The following is a 16,538-nucleotide window of genomic DNA, read 5'->3' as shown; positions in this document are numbered from 1 at the left end:
GTGTGAGTGTGAGTGTGAGAGAGGTCCTCATGTCCTTGTGTCGTGTAATATTAGGTTGTGTGAAGATACGTTTCCTCATGTGATGATTTAGACCCAATCTGAGGACATTTGTGATGCAGGATTCCCACTCCGGAGTTTTTCTTGACAATACAGTTGCTCATATGAGCTGCGGTTTCAGGCAAAATGGTGACATTAATTGTCATGTCACAACTGAAGTAACAGTTCAAATCAAGTAGAATTTATTTTATTTTACAGAAAATTCCTCTTCTAGGAAGTTAAACGTGTTTATTGCACGTGAAATTAACATCACTGTGCATGTATTTGTGAGCCACAGCAACAGGAAATTGGATCATTATTAGGTTGTTTGCATGTAGATATGAGAAGCTCTGGAAAAAATAGACTTGAAAAGATCATCACTGCAAGTCAGTAACACTTTGCAGTCAATAAACCTGCTTTGAAGTGTCAACAGTTGAGTTTTACATAAAAAAAAAACAGACCCAGGTTTTGATATTTGGTCATTTTAATCCATTTCCAGGTGTTTCCATGACTGGAAACTAGTTCCTAAATTGCCAGGTTTTTCAGTTTTTTTCCAGGATGTGTGGGAACCCCCGATGATGTCACCTCACCTTGAATACTGAGCATCTGTCCAAGTTTCAGAGCAGCACCGCGGACTTTGCAAAGCGTCCGGACAATCCTCTCAGCGTTGGCTTCGGAGAGGAAGGCGCTCGAGCTCAGAACGGCCTTCTTATCACCTGAAAGACAAACACAACATTCAGTACAGGCGACATTGTGCTTCAGCTGCTGATAAGATTGTTACAGGTTATATGTTTGATATAAGTCTACTGTATTACTGTATGTTCACCATCTATAAGCACAGGTACTTTTGTCAATTCAATTCTTTTACTAAATATATTGTATTTTATGGCATTGACGGGAGCGGATCTGTAATGCCTGGTCATCCCAGATTGGGGTCAAATTTAACACATTAATTTTGATTAATTAATTTAAAAATAAAGTGTTAAAATTAATAAATAATATTTGTTTAATGATCTTTTATGGGCACATTTTAGACAAAGTGAGAGGCTTCAAGGAAAAAACGCATATTTGAAAATAAAAATGTCTGAATATTTGAAAATTTACAGATTTCTAATGCCAGCTATTAATAAAGCATTGAGCTTTATTAATGTTACACAATAATGTGATGTTTTTGATTTAAAATATCTTCATTTGGGGGCTTCCTTAAGCAAATATTGAGATATGGGATTGTTGAAGAAAAACTGCTAGGATGTGTTAAACAGGAAATTATAAAGCATTAACTTTTATCTTAAACAAAATGGCCTAAATTCATTATCATCACAGATTTAAGTTCAGTTTTAGAAAGGTGGCGAGGAAAGTTTCAGCGGTGTGAACTGACCCGTCTCGAGCCTGCTGAGCGCGCGCTGCCTGCGACTCAGCTGGTCCAGTGAGTTACAAACTGTCAGCTGGTGGAAATGGCAAAGTTTTGGACGGAGAAAAGAAAGGTTCTCCTCATCAATCTGTTTGACACAAGCCTTAAAATGTTCCCATGTGCCTACGGACGACTCCAAATTCTCCACCCTCTCAACTTTCATCAATAAAAAGCAACTGTAAGCAAGAACCTCACTATCTCTGTCATCATTTTATACTTTAGGATGCTACAAATGATACCCAGCCACAAAAAAAAGCCTGAAAAGCCGGCAGTTAGAAAGGATGGAGAGTCGTTTCTATGGAGATGACGCACCGTCTCATCTAGTTGTGAATCTTTGGTCTCAACTGGGCTTTAATAATAGCACTCATAGCACCATGTTATGTACCCATTATGGACAATGTGCAGGATAACTCCATCATATTGTTTTTGCATCAATACGAGGAGGAATCTTTACATTTAATTCACTGGATTACCCTAAAAACAGACTTTGTTTTTCAATCTGTCATTTAGGAAAATATTTTATCCAAATCACCCTCCCCACATTGTGACATTTGATGGTACAGACTTTTATTGTACACCGTTTGGTATGAAACTGACTAAACGACTTAACTGATTTCTACATCTTAACCTTCTGGGAACTTCACAGTTTCTTTTTACATATAATAAATTGTTCATTATCTTATAGTTAAAGCTACTTCAAGATCTTGTTGAAACAATACACAAGATAAAACGCAGACTGAGTCGTGACTACGGCCTCTTGAGGTCACCAAACACACTCCAACATGAAGAGTGAACATGTTCGTCTTCACAGTCATAATATGATCATTAAAATTAAAAACTCTCCCAACTCCTCAAGTTGCCAATCAAACAAAAATCATCCTCTCATCACCTTGTTGCTGTCGTGGTTTAAAACTCTTCTTGGCCACTTCAGCGATCGCCCCAATGCCGAGTCCGACCGCCAGACCTGCAAAAACAAATCAATGTAAACATGATTCATAAAGTTTCTTTGACGCTGTTTTCTTATGAATGCTGACAGTGTTTACGCTACCAAAGCCCGACTGTGCATTTGACAACAGCAGCAACAAAAAAAGGACCTGATAACGGCAACCTGTAACCAGAAGTGGCTCTAATATCTCAGAGTTTTGGGGGTAAAATAAGGACAAGACAGACGGGGAATAAACAGCTGATACTACTGTAAGTGCGATGCCCTTTGAGGAGAAGGCGGCTGATAGTTGACAACATATTTTATATTAGCTGGATCTACTCAGGCAGGACTCCGGCACGTCCCTGAAACATTCTCTCAGCTACTGATACTCTCCAGTATCCAGTCCTGTGAAAGAGTCAGCACTTCCCACAGTCTGACCCCAGGTCTGCAAAACGGGTGACCGAGGTCATCGATGCAAAATCTCCTTCACTGGATCCAAAATTAAACTTTCATGTTCAAACACTCACAGAAGAAATACAAATAAACAACAACAACTCCACTCAAACTAGCTGAAAGAGGATAAAAATATGTAGGAAATTCTGCTGGGCTGACATCCTGTAGTGCAACTTGTTAATCTCCCATGAGCCTTTGCTGCTCTGGAGGAAGTGCCAGCGCTGCCAAAGTCACTTGCACAACGTGTCCAAAAAAAACAAATTCGTTGGAAGTTAGCAAAGAAAATGTCAGAGTTCATTTAAGATTATCCAAATTATACTGAGTTTATAAACGCTCAAAAATCATATTTCTGAGTCATTTTATTGTGAAAAACCAAGAGAGTCAGAAACATAAAGGCTCAAACTAATGATTGTTTTTATTTTTTAATCTGCTTCCTGTTTTCTCAAATAACCGTTTAGCCTTTAACATAAAAATAAAAAACTAAATTTTTTTTTGTTGTTGCTTTTTTTTACTTAAAAAATGACTTTAATTGTTGCAGCTTAATTTTCAATTAATCAACTAATAAACACAAAATATCTATTCTGAATATTTAAAACTAAACTTTTACTTTTATGGACCAGTGTGTAGGATTTAGCGGTGAAGTTGCATATTATAACTCCCTCGCCTCACCCTCCAGTTCCAAGCGTAAAGGAGAAACTACGGCGGCAGCAAATCTCGCTAAAAAACACAAAACACCCCTTTCTACAGCCAGTGTTTGGTTTGTCCGTTCTGGTGGACATGGCAGTTTAAAACGGCGGTTGGAAGTCGACCTGGGCGTCTGTAGATAAAAACGTCTCATTCAAAGGGAACGAAAACACAACAATTGTTATATTCAGGTGATTATAAAGTAATGAAAACATACCTTTTTAATATTATATTCAATTTCTGCCATAATAAATAATAAATAATAAATAATAAATAATAAATAATACACACTGGACCTTTAAGAAGGTACCTTGAGGACTTTGACCATTAGGAGCTTTATGTTTAATGTGTTTGCAGCGAAGCAGCAGCAACGGCAGGGAAAGGAGGAAGAGGAAGTAAACATGGATGAAAACAATGTTGGTTTGAAAGTGTTCCTCAACCTCAGCTTTACAAATGTTTTATGAGGAAGGAAATCATTTCAACACATTTGTTAGAATGCACACGCTGCGTTTTGGTAACACTGAATATAAACATACAGTAACTTTTAAAAAGAAGATTACACAGGGCATCTTTAAAATTTAAGAACAACTAAAAAAACTAAAAAGCTCTGAACGCAAGGTCACTGAAGCTGAAAAATTATATAAAAATGTGATCAATTGAAAATCATACACTGTGATAGCCCTGCCAGTGATTCATGTAAAGCAGGAGCTCCAAACTGCTGACACGGGGGACATTTACAGCCCTTCATCCCTCTTCATCCCCCTCCATCCTCCCTCTATCCCGGTCCATCCCGGCATGACATCAAAATATCATTGAATCTGACCCGCAAGATTATTTTATTATAACATTTTCTAGTTGTTTCATATAAATGTAAACTCCCCCTTCATATACAATTAAAATAAAAAAACCACAAGTTCAGATTCTAAAAATGTGATTCTAGCTTGGTGAAGTTCACGAAGGTTGGTAAGAAGAATAATGAAGGGACATAAAGAATGGTATAAAGGACTGGCGTGCATTCTATTATGTTATTGATTTATTCGTGATTGTCCTATTGCTATATGCGGTATTAGCTGTATTGTTATTATTATGTATAGGTTATTATTATTACTATTATTAAGTATGATGTTAGTGATGGAAATACTTTCAGAATATTGTGCTGTCTTGTAGTAATTGAACTTTAAAGTGGACCTCTTGTGACATGACAATACCAGCAGTGGCCCTAAGCCAGTTTGATGTAAAGTGATATGTTGGGTGTTGGCACTTGGCAGACGCCCAGTAATATAACACTGGTTACAGAGCCCTGGCGCTGAGGGTCAAATGCCTTGCTGAACGGCACACTGGCAGCACATTCCCCACAGTTTATAGTCTAAGGATTCGACCTGAAACCTTTATGTTAACGTGGACTATATTAATATATTAATATATTAATATTCTAACACACCCACCTCCAAAATTCACCAGCCTTCCTATCCGCGTGACGGGCACCTTCCTCTCTCTGGACCTTTCACTGAGCTGGAACACAAGAACAGCACTAAACTTAAAGAACAATATTGAAGCAATAACAACAACAACATACTGTAGATTATAGATTATATATAATATGCTTCAAACTGATACAAATAGAAAGGTATTACAGTGGATACCACTTGCTTATGTTGCTTGATGTCTGTTTTCTTGCTGTTTCGTGCTTTATCAACGTCCTCCGTTGTCAGCCGCCCCACTGTGGAGTTGTCCTGGTTAAATAACCTCGTATGTCCAGAGAACAGTTGGCGAGACCAGTCCCTGTGGTACTTCTTAGCGCTGGGTGCCCCGCCGCAGGTCCCCTGTCCGCCATTTATACCTCCAACGAAACAGCTACTGAAACCAGCTCCCATAGTCGAATATCTGTGAAACTGCGCTGCCGTGACTCTGTGGACTTCTTGCTGTTTGTTGAACGTCTCCTGGATGACAGAACAAGATTCATGGCAGACGTTAAAGTTACTTATTCACTTTCTTACTTGATTAGAAGTAATTCAGACGTTTCGATACCAGGAACAGACACAAACTAATGTCAGAGACTGTCTCTATGGTCAAACTCTGATAAAACATGACGAAGGTGAGGAAGCAGCAGAAAAATATGGAAATAAAATCTAAGAATGTGTGGTTTTAGTTGCATTTGAGAGCCCTGTGGTCGTTTAAATCATCAGTCACGAGATGATTAATGAGGATCCGTGTATATTTTATTATATTTCCTTTACTCTTTGCATTCCTCTGTGCTCCAATCTGAATTTACAACAATAAAGGAACATCTTATCTTCTCTTACTTGAAAGCGTTGTTTGATTTAAATCTGAGCTTTGCCTCTTACATGAAGTATGGGACAGTTTTGCCTCTTAAAATGAACAGACTGAGAAACCTTTCACCCTTTGCACGCTGTGACGAGGGCTCACAAGTGGCACCGCTATCTTTTAAGGGCTCACAAGCCCAAAAAAAGTACAAAATTGTGTTGCAAACACTTAACACTCCACCATCAGACATTAAACATCTTATTTATTATTATTATTAGTTAAATCCTCGTCCTCCTGTGTCTTCTATTCCAGCACCGTCTGCCTCACAACCCAGAGCCACTATTGTTGATGAGGAGACGGTGGCAGAAACAGACAGAGGAGGTATCTGGGTTGCGTTGTTTGTGAAACTCTATCCGCCCTGCAGCTGCACGAAGGCCAAAATCAGGGGCTGACTTGCTCACCCTTGCTGATCCGGCAGCGTGATGGAAGTTTACCAGCCTCTGGTTCCCGGTGCCGTGCAGGCTGCCCGGCGGGCCTCTGCTGGCCGCCTGCTTCATCCAGGTCAGACCCCTCCAGACCACCGTGTCACCTGTCATGGTTGTTGATGTTCAGACCTGCAAGAGCCGGGAACAACAGGGTCTCTGCAACAGGTTTGCTTTAGATGGAAGCTGAGGAGGTCATCTGTGTCTGACCATGCTTGTGGGATAAAGCAGGGACTCCATATCCACAGCATGCATGGCAAATACAACCTTAATCACAAGCTGATATAAGGGCAATATTAACCTGGCTGACTGTGATAAAGGAAAGAAACACCTGATACATTTAATAGTAAGTTATATGGTTTTTATGTCTGGTCTGACCCACAATGAAAAATGAATTAAAATAAGGATTTAAGAAGGTTTTAAACTTCTCACTCACCAACTTTCCAGCAGACAGTCCTCTCAGCTCCGTGAGCATGCAGCGAGCATCGTGCGACTGCAGCACCAGCAGCCGTTCACCTTGGATTTAACTTGACACACTTTCCTTGTAAACACCTCAACTCCAGCAGGGCGACACGCTGAAGGACATGTACACGCTCTCCCGAGGCCAGGGGAGGGGAGGGGAGAGAGGGAGGGAGGGAGGGAGAGGGGAAGTTCAACAAACACGGGCCAATGAGGCAGAGTCGAGCCGCCAGCTGCGGGTATCAACACACCTCCGCACTGGTTGCACAGACTGTCAGTCGTCCATCTCCGTCCGCAGTCTGGCGGGCTGACGTGGCCACGCAAAAAGGGCGGGTCCGTGAACTGCACACATGCTGCGTTTACGGGATAGCTGAAAAATATGATGTGTGTTTTTTTTTTTTTTATTTCTCTTTAGTTTGAATCATAATTCGCACTTCCTGTTTCTAAACATGTTTCGAGGGCAATAACAGTAAAAGTTAAAGTCTGACTAAAGTATCAGGTAAAGTTTTATTAAATAAAAAGAGTAAAAGATTTATTAGTTGAGTTCAGAAATGGATCTTTGATTTCATTTTTTTAAACTAAAAATAGTTAAAAAACAGTAAAAACGGTACAAAATAAAGTTGATCTATTTATAAAAAGGTACAGATACAATTCATTAGGAGCTACTTAATTATTAATTGTATAACTGTTACTGTTTATTCTCCTCAGTTAATTGTATATACATGTTCAGTCCTTTATTATACCTAATGAAATGAAAATAAAAAAGTTTAATTTTAGTGTTAGGATTTATTATAATTACATTAAACTGTTTTTTATGTGGAAATGTAGTAGCATTAAAGTATTGAGACAGATAAACACTTGGATAAAGTAGTATAAAGTTCTTGAAAGCACATGACTGCTACTTTTTCTCACAGCACTTTCTGAGAGCTGATAGATGTGTTTAAGGACTTGTCAGTAGTTCATACATGGGGCTGTGTCATTGTCTTTGATAGCAGATACTGACAAGAAATCTGCATTTCCACATAGTATTAAACTATGGTCAGGTTGGAAAATCCCTTAAATCAGCATTTACATCATTAAACCTTTCCATCAAAACAAATTAAAGTGTTTACAGTGTGTTAGCAGCTGTAAAACACGTCTAAAGTACTCAACAGTAGCATGAAACCTCAGAATTCAAAAGCAGGATCTTATGAGGAGCACTTGAAGGCAACAAACCCCCATGCAGCTGTGAACTGTGAACTGATTCACAGCCTTAGAGTTTGGCTACAGTAGATGATGTTCAGGAAATGATGAATCACCTTTTAATTATAGAGAAAAAACAGCAACGTTGGAATAAACAGTAGAATTGACCGGGGTAATGAATGATATCACTTCTCTGCTTAGAGCTGTTGAGGAGAAACATGAAAATGAAAACAGTGGCATGGTATGATTATTGACTTTACAGTGACATAAATGTTTAAATGAGTGACCATGACTGATGTCAGCTGTTGTTTTTGTTACATGACAAGGTGTTTATGAAATGTTGGATGTTTCAGATGTATCACGCAGATGAAAAATATACAACTTGTGTGTGAAATTGTTATCTCATCTTTATTTAAGAATAAATGGAGATAAATAAATGTCTTTTAAGCACAGTTAAATAGTCCACATGCAGATGTTTTAGCTCTGAATCTCTGATCTGATCTCTGAATCTTGGTTAGACTTCCCCAATGCGTTACTCAGATATATATAATTCAGGATATTCCAGACTGATGAAATAAAACTTTCAAGGGTTTCGTCATGGTCTTAGGGCAGACGTCAGCTTTGGAAAAAGTCGCAGGGCGTTCTGTGTCGTCACCTCCATCACCGTCTGCAGAGACACGCCTTTGATCTTACTGATGTACTCAGCAGAGATACAGATGTTTTTGGGCTCATTTCTCACCTGCATTCAGAACACACAACAAGAATGATGCGACATAAGAGGGTGAATACAACTTAAAGTATTTGAATGATATAAGAAATATAACAAATTTTAGTTGCATGTGTCACAAATGTAAAAGAAAAAGCCAATGAGATATTGCAAATATCTCTTAAAAATATAAAAACAGGTCACAACAAATTCAGCAATTTATTTTGTTTCAATCTAAGAGAATCAAAATACTTTACCTGCTTTTCTGGACCGAGAGCTGGTGAATCGGTTTCGAGACAGATGTTCTCTAATGGCAGCTGTTTCACAAGTTTCTGCTTCTTGGTGGAAAATACACAAAGACACAATCATCAGTCATTAACGTTCAACGTGATAAAGTCAACCAATATAAACCATGTAAACGTATGTCAGTAGTGTAGTTGTGTAAACGGACAAAGATATATTTAAACAGTTTGTCTATGTCTATAAAATTCAGCTTTTTGTTTATTTACATACATAAAAGATAAATAGGAATATGTAAGTGTACACGCGTTAGTGAGAGGAAATTTAAACCAGGCTGTGTTATGATACAGTGTATATGTAACATGATCAGGTGTTCTGCTGTACCTGTTCACTCCGTATGATGGACGGTGGGATGGAGAAGAAATATCCAGCCTTCACTCCCTCCATGGCAACAGACGGTTTCCCATCAAAAGCATGAAGCAGGGCCTTTTCGACACCTAGTGGCATTTCAGAGGAATTGCAGTTTACTTCTCAAAGCAGCTTATCAACAGGTCAACAGAGGATCTCAGCCCAGCCGTTTACCTTGCTCCTTCAGGAGGTGGATGGTGGGTCTTCCTGCAGAGCGCGAATGAACATTTCTAGAAAGAAAACACACACGCTAAAATATTATGGAAGTCACATTAAGTCTTTCATGTTACTGCGCATACTGAGACTCTTTTACAAACACATTAATCCAATTATGATACACGTCGTAGAACATGTATTAATTATTGTATTGAAGTATTGAAGATTTTCAGTCAAATATTATGTGAGAGTTCTTAAATTACAATATTATCAGGAAAAAGACACCCGGACATTAATTAGAGGCTCCCAAAAAGGAGTTATTGAGTACAGTTACAACATTTTGTCTTCATCGGGTAATGATGAAAGACGTAATGTTGTAATTATGTGTGATTATCTTTTTCTTTATACTGTTTTTGCCATGTCACTGGTAAAAGGCACATTTCAGGATGTGTATACACTAGCTTGTGAAGCTTAGATTCAGATTTTAGCAGCAGAGTTAATATCACGTACAGAGCCACAGACTCACAGAGGGAGATCCAGTTCTTTGGCTATCTGTGCCTGACGAATGAGGACCTGCCTTTGGCTCTCCTTGTCAGTGTCACAGCTGACATATCTGGGTGTAAAATCCAAACCGACCTAAAATAACAGACGCAAAAAAAAGAGTTATCTGAACGCAAAAGTAAGCCAGGAGAGCAAACTGCTTCTCAATTGAGTCACATCACAGATGCTGAATTATTACCTCGCCAATGGCTACAAGGTGGTCTTTGTATTTCTCTATTATGGGCAGAGCAGCATCAAGATCCTGCATAAAAGACAGAAATAACATCCTTTATTCCATAGAAATGTGCCCACAATATTAAAAAAACATCACTTACCCTTTGTATTGAGATATCTGTCTCTGAGATTGATGCCACTATCACAGCACGGTGGGTGTGACTGGCTTTATGTTTGCAGTGAAGTGCACACACACATATGTGAAGACTATGGATCAGAGAAGACTACCTGTGTTGTGTCTGCGTTGTGGCAGAAATCTCAGAGGAAGTTCTCAAACCGTGTTAAACCCAAACAGCAGTACTGTACGTGGGTCATCTGAGTGCACTCAACCCTAACCTGGAGAGAAGCCCCCCTCTGTTGCTCTGGGGACACTTCTTGAACAGGGTGGACTCCGAGGCAGGGGAAAATAAAACCTGGAAACCTGAGGAGAAGTGAAAACGTCAGTACAATGAGATAACTCCACGTATGTCACTTTAATCGTTCTAGTTACCTCTGTGACAACTCGATAATCTTTTCAAATTCCCCGGCATGCTCTGCGACGGCTAATAGCGCCAACAACCCAGCCTGGGAAACAATAAAGCAAACCAATGAGTTAAACACACATCCCAATAACGAATGTAGCTCCGTATCTGAGAGGACTCACCTGTTTTGAACTCTCAATCACCTCCTCTATGTCCTGACAACAACAACAGGAACAGTTAATGTGTTAGACGACGTTTCAGAGGTTAAAAAAACACATTTCTATCCTTTTAAAGCGCGGCCATACCTCGTCAAACCCCCCCGCAGAGATATGACAGTGGCAGTCAACGTAGCCACGCATGTGTGCGGCGTTCAAAACCAAAACATCAGCGACTTCCGCAACGAGAGAGAGAGAGAGAGAGAAAGTGGCCCGCGCATGCGTAGAAAGCAGCGCAGAGCCGGTGTTGCGGTTCAACTGGTGACCGTGTTAATTGGTGACGTAGGCGTTCTCCTAAAAAGGACTTTAGGTTTAATAATTTGTCATCTGTCTTTAATATCTAAGTATCTAACCATTTATGTAAGTTCAATTGTGTTCAGAAGACGTATTAACCTCTCGTTACGTAGCTTAAAACGTGAGAAAGTCACCCGTTAACACGGTCACCAGTTAAACCGAAACACCACCGTGTAGAACGCGGCGTTGCCCGGGAGATCGGCGTTCCATCGCGTCTGATTGGTCGAACCTCCTCAGTGTGTTTGTGTTGGTGAGGCCGTCGGATCCAGGAAATCAAACAATAACACCAGAGGGTTTCCTCCTCGCGTTGTTGCCGTCTGATGTTGTCTCTTCCGCTGTATCGGCCGCCCCGTCCTCCCGATCGCTCTGTTTGACCCAGGAATGGGTTTGTTAGCCGGTTATTTCGTGGCGTCGATGCTGATCGGCACCGGCGCAGCGAAATACGAACCGAACTGGGAATCCATCGACTCCAGACCGCTGCCAGAGTGGTACGATCGGGCCAAGTTCGGCATCTTCATACACTGGGGGGTCTTCTCTGTGCCCAGCTTCGGCAGCGAGTGGTTCTGGTGAGTTTGGTGCCTCGTTTCAAGCAGTTTAGCCTCAGTTAACATATTATTGCACGATTTAAACTTGGTGCAGTTACAGAGCAAGATTAAAAGATTTAATGAATTTCTCCTTAGGGGGATAAATAAAGGAATTATCTTATCTTATCCTGCTGCTGGTATCCAGGGAACCACATAAAAGCATACATACAATAAAATAAAATGAAATCTCACCTCACTAGCTTTCAGTCATGTTTCATGGTCTTCTTCAGCGGATGGAGTTTAATACAGGTGCTCACATTTCCATTTTTTTTTTGCCTTGTTAGATTAAAAGCCGAGCTTCAGAGCCGATCATCTGCTGATGGAAAGCCACTGAATTGGTCCTTGGTGGCGTTCAAGGTCTAGAATGAACTTTCAACCACAGCTTTTAAGTTAACAGGGACAACGAGTCCTTAAAGTGCTCAGTAAAACTCTACAGTGAACTTTAAAACCTAAAGAAATTGTGGTTATTGTATTATTATTATTATTATAACATGTCTGTTTAATCATAGCAGTGGTCATTTTGAACTTTAACTCTTTAAATCGCCACTAAGAGTATAAATTCTAATTATTGTTTGTCATACAGTAAATACACACCACCTGCTCACCCTTCTTTAAGTGGCTCCTTCAGCCCGTTTTTGCCTTTGTTTTCTGTTGCAGGTGGTACTGGCAGAAGCAAAAACTGAAGCCGTATGTTGACTTCATGCAGAGCAACTATCCTCCAGACTTCAGGTATCAAGACTTCGCACCGCAGTTCACTGCCGAGTTCTTTGACGCCAAAGAATGGACGGACATCTTGGCCTCATCGGGAGCCAAGTACATCGTCCTGACCACGAAACACCATGAAGGTACAGGACATCATCGACTCCCCGTCTCAGTTACTTGTTCAGAGTTCTTCAAAGCGCTAAAATAAAGACATGATTCCACCTGTTTGAAGTTTTAAGAGATGTATTGTTTTATATATTTTCCAGGTTTCACACTATGGGGCTCAAAAAGCTCGTGGAACTGGAACGCAGTGGACGTGGGACCAAAAAGAGATCTGGTAGATGAAGTGGCGAGCGCCCTGCGTGCTAACAGTGACCTGCGTTTAGGGCTGTATCACTCTCTGTTTGAGTGGTTTAATCCGCTCTTTGAACAGGACGCTGCCAACGCCTTCACTACGAACAACTTCCCCACCAGTAAAACTCTGCCTGAGCTTTATGAGCTCATTGTCAAGTACAAACCAGAGGTGCTGTGGTCTGACGGGGACGGAGACGCCCCTGACAAGTACTGGAACAGCACGGGTTTCTTAGCCTGGCTCTATAATGATAGGTAATCCAGTTAATTTATACAGTAAGTGTGTGTTTAAGATAGCCGGTGTGATATTAACCTGTACTCCTCCACAGCCCTGTACGGGACACAGTGGTGACGAATGATCGCTGGGGCTCCGGCTCCATCTGCACCCACGGTGGATATTACACCTGCGCTGATCGCTACCAGCCGGGACACCTGCTCAAACACAAGTGGGAGAACTGCATGACCATCGACACAAAGTCCTGGGGTTACAGACGCAACGCCGCTCTCAGTGACTACCTGACCATCGAGCAGCTTGTGGCGGTGAGAGCCGAACACCTCATTAACCTTTATAGATTGTCTCTGCTCTACAAGATTAAGCCCTATTTGCTCTGAAGGAACAGCACCCTCCAGCTGGAAAGAAATCTTTGTGCAGTAAAGACAAAAGTTTGGTCATTTTAATCAATTTCCAGGTGTTTCTGTGACTGGAAAACTAGTCTCTAAATTTCCAGGTTTTCCAGGATGTGTGGGAACCCTGCTGTAATAATGTATTGATGTTCAGCAGCCATATATAAAGCATGTTAAACTCTGATGTGTGTGTGTGTGTGTGTTTCAGACATTGGTGGAGACTGTGTCCTGTGGGGGAAACCTGCTGATGAACATCGGCCCGACTCACGACGGAAGGATCGCTCCCATCTTCGAGGAGCGTCTGAGGCAGATGGGTCAGTGGCTGAAGGTCAACGGGGAGGCCATCTACAACACTACAGCATGGCGGGCTCAGAATGACACCATCACTCCCAACATCTGGTGGGTGTTTGGTTTAGAGTCACCAGCCAATTGTTTAAATCAGCCTGTAGATCCTTTTTCTAAGGAAATTTATAGTTTCGATATTACATTCTTTCTATATTATTTGACTGTTCAATACAAATATTTGTTCAATTTGAAGTTCAGTGCCACACTAAACTCCTATATTAACAGTTCCTGTGGTGGAAGTGCAGCTACGAGTCTCGTTTCTTAGCCTACCTCACGCTTTAATGTCTTTCTACGTCATCTGTGGTGTGAAAACATCACATTTCCACACTCTTACACAAACACACAAAACCTACCTATGAATATTATATTCAATTTCTGCCAATTGAGCCTCCTAAATTTTTCACACTGGACCTTTTAATTGGTTTTTATTTAGCTAAAAGTAAAAGTCATCCATTGCAGCACCACATTAGAAATACATCCTGGACATTTTTTTGTAGCTGTGTGTGATTTAATCTCCTCTTTTCAACGTGTAATATGATCAGCTATTGTTAGTTATATCTTTTACGCTCACACAGAAGCCTTTATATTAATGATTAATGTATATTTAATCTTCAACAGGTACACTTTCAGACCGCACGAAAAGAGCATCTTTGCCGTCTTACTGGAGTGGCCCAATAATGGATCTGTGATTCTGAATGAACCTGTGGTTACACAAGGAGAGACTCAGGTAAGACTAGTGCAGTACAGAAATTACAATGATATTTTCTCTACATCTAGTTTATTATCTTTTTGGATGCTGTTTTTAAATGAATTCTTAAAGGCAGCTACTTATGTTTTTAAACTGAAATCACCAACGGTATTTTTCTTTTGCTGAGAGTATGCAACAGTTATTTTTATTATCGATTTATCTAACGGCTATTTTATAATTATTATTATAATTGATTCATAGTTAAGTAAATTAAAAGTCAGAAAATATTGAAAAAGCAAAAGTATTCAGGGTACAATGAAATAAAGCAGAAAAAGCTGCAGATCCTCACACTGGAGAAGCTGTAAATTTACTAATTGTATCAGATCTAACACCATAAATTGATTAAATGAATTAAATCTGCAAAGAAAAAGCAGGTATCACTGGTTTTATAGACTGTTATAATGCAGCTGCAACTCGGCAGGAGTCTCCATCACGTTAGCAGAGAAAGAAATGACTGGCCAGTATTTAATTAAAGGCTCAATATATTGGCGTACTGGTTTAACCCTGCTCAAGTGTCCAATAACCACACTGCATCCTGGGAAATGAGGTTGATTCCTAGTTCACAAAGCAGTTTTTACCTCCCGTTCTGTCAACATGTCAACCTTGTTCGTGTGTGGCTTTTGTTCTAAAAAAAGGTGGCGCTTCTCGGTCACGGGTCTCTGAAGTGGGAGCCTGTAAAGCCCAGCGGACTGCGGGTTCTCCTGCCCCAGCTGTCCTTCAGCCAGATGCCATGCCAGTGGGGCTGGACACTGAGGCTGACAGGTGCCACTTAAAGGGAAACCAAATCACATGAAGAGGAACAGACGGAGCTGCGGGGGCCGAAGAGAAGGACCCAGCAATTTATGGGATTTAAATCACAGAACAAAACCCATAAAATGTACTGTACAGTCTGTAGGTTGCACTATACGCAGGGAGTGCAGATCATTGCTTTTGTATTGGGTGATTTTTATGATCAAAGTCTTTTAAGTTTCTTAACTTTTGGACACAGAAGTCATGTTTAGGTGCAGAAAAGGTTGATTTATAGCCTGTAGGCGTTAATCTACGGGGTTACATGTGACAAATGTGATGACATTTTACACAATTTTTCTGCACTTTTGTAATTATTTTTTAAGCCACCATAGTATTTGTTTGTGATTTTTGTGATTTCCATGCAGTCTGCAGCACAGATTGATGTGTTGGTGTTTGTTTTACATGTAAAGGAATGTGTAAATAAAATAAATGAAGCCTTCAAGCACTGTATTTTTTGATTGTATCAGCTTGACTTTAGCGCTCCTGATCAGTCCTGTATTATCTCAGGTATTGCGTCCAGTTAGCGCCCCCTGCTGATAACATCTGGAACAACCCCCACCCCCCTCCTCCTCCTCCTCCTCTCTCCAGCCTTGCGGGACATTTTAAAGCACGCTGACGGCGCAAAATTGATCTGTACACCCCTGCTGTACACAGGCGAACCAGGAAAACTGCATTCCCTGTCATGCATCAGAGAAATATGGGTGGAATGAAATCATCTGCATGTTGCACAGTGCCCGGTAAGCCTCTGCCCCCCCCACCCCGCAGCTTCACACCGCGATCACACTGTTTTAGAGCCGTAATTGTGCGCTTCTTCCTCCGCCGAGCCACAATAGCGAGAGGTGTATTTGTCACCTAAGATGGTGAGTCCGGCGCAGGGCAGATCTCTCTGTTGTGTCTGCTCTCTGTTGCACGCCTTTAAGGTGGGAGGTCCCTGTTCTGCAAATGTTCCATGACGTGCAACTGGGGGGATTGCAAGGGGTTCTCACGTCCGTGCATTTCCCCCCCTTCAGCAGGCTATCCCCAGCCTGGGACCCGCACAAGACAGCTGATCCCCCAAACAACAACAACAACAACAACAGCAGCAGAAGGATGTGAGGGTGCAGATTGATTGAACAGTTTTTAGAAAGTTATGTTTTTGGTTTTTTTTGGTTGTTTTCATAAATGATCAATATGTCGATTATTTTCTTGATTAATCGTTTGAGCCATAAAATGTATAAAAGAAAATACTAAAAGATTCACATCAG

The 16,538-nt window shown here is 40.7% G+C and overlaps 3 protein-coding genes across 5 annotated transcripts in view; 1 reads left to right on the top strand and 2 right to left on the bottom strand.

Annotated features, from left to right (window-relative positions):
* Window positions 1-6,875, bottom strand: part of coq8ab (coenzyme Q8A, genome duplicate b) — a 12,619-nt gene extending 5,744 nt beyond the window's left edge. Inside the window, exons 1-6 of one of the 2 annotated variants that reach the window (XM_035673753.1) lie at window positions 6,693-6,875; window positions 6,236-6,388; window positions 5,144-5,449; window positions 4,955-5,021; window positions 2,337-2,411; window positions 627-752 (exon numbers count right to left, since the gene is read on the bottom strand). In XM_035673753.1, the coding sequence (XP_035529646.1) occupies window positions 627-752; window positions 2,337-2,411; window positions 4,955-5,021; window positions 5,144-5,449; window positions 6,236-6,370 (709 nt within the window). In that variant the 5' untranslated portion in view covers window positions 6,371-6,388; window positions 6,693-6,875. The remainder of the gene's footprint in view (window positions 1-626; window positions 753-2,336; window positions 2,412-4,954; window positions 5,022-5,143; window positions 5,450-6,235; window positions 6,389-6,692) is intronic. The other variant, XM_035673754.1, reaches the window with a different exon arrangement.
* Window positions 6,876-8,284: 1,409 nt separating this feature from the next.
* Window positions 8,285-11,198, bottom strand: LOC118336979 (putative deoxyribonuclease TATDN3). 2 transcript variants are annotated; one of them, XM_035673756.1, is made up of 10 exons: window positions 10,948-11,198; window positions 10,825-10,857; window positions 10,672-10,745; window positions 10,518-10,602; window positions 10,147-10,209; window positions 9,934-10,043; window positions 9,426-9,481; window positions 9,228-9,340; window positions 8,861-8,941; window positions 8,285-8,636 (listed from the first exon to the last, which is right to left on the bottom strand). In XM_035673756.1, exons 1-10 carry the CDS (start codon window positions 10,999-11,001, stop codon window positions 8,493-8,495), a joined length of 813 nt encoding a protein of 270 aa, XP_035529649.1. In that variant the 5' UTR covers window positions 11,002-11,198; the 3' UTR covers window positions 8,285-8,492. The 2 variants fall into 2 exon arrangements, with proteins under 2 accessions (XP_035529649.1, XP_035529650.1); XM_035673757.1 differs by having other exon boundaries at window positions 8,861-8,938.
* Window positions 11,199-11,377: 179 nt separating this feature from the next.
* On the top strand, window positions 11,378-15,736 carry fuca2 (alpha-L-fucosidase 2). The gene is made up of 7 exons (XM_035673755.1): window positions 11,378-11,717; window positions 12,393-12,580; window positions 12,704-13,043; window positions 13,118-13,328; window positions 13,621-13,811; window positions 14,376-14,484; window positions 15,141-15,736. The coding sequence occupies exons 1-7, from the start codon at window positions 11,533-11,535 to the stop codon at window positions 15,276-15,278; spliced, it is 1,362 nt and encodes a 453-aa protein (XP_035529648.1). The 5' UTR covers window positions 11,378-11,532; the 3' UTR covers window positions 15,279-15,736.
* The last annotated feature ends 802 nt before the right edge of the window (window positions 15,737-16,538 follow it).

The sequence above is a fragment of the Morone saxatilis genome, unplaced genomic scaffold (assembly GCF_004916995.1).
Source record: "Morone saxatilis isolate NCDOM2014 unplaced genomic scaffold, NCSU_SB_2.0 Contig3, whole genome shotgun sequence".
NCBI classification, from domain to species: domain Eukaryota; kingdom Metazoa; phylum Chordata; class Actinopteri; family Moronidae; genus Morone; species Morone saxatilis.
Note: the sequence above shows the minus strand (reverse complement) of the source record. Positions and strands in the feature narration are given on the sequence as shown.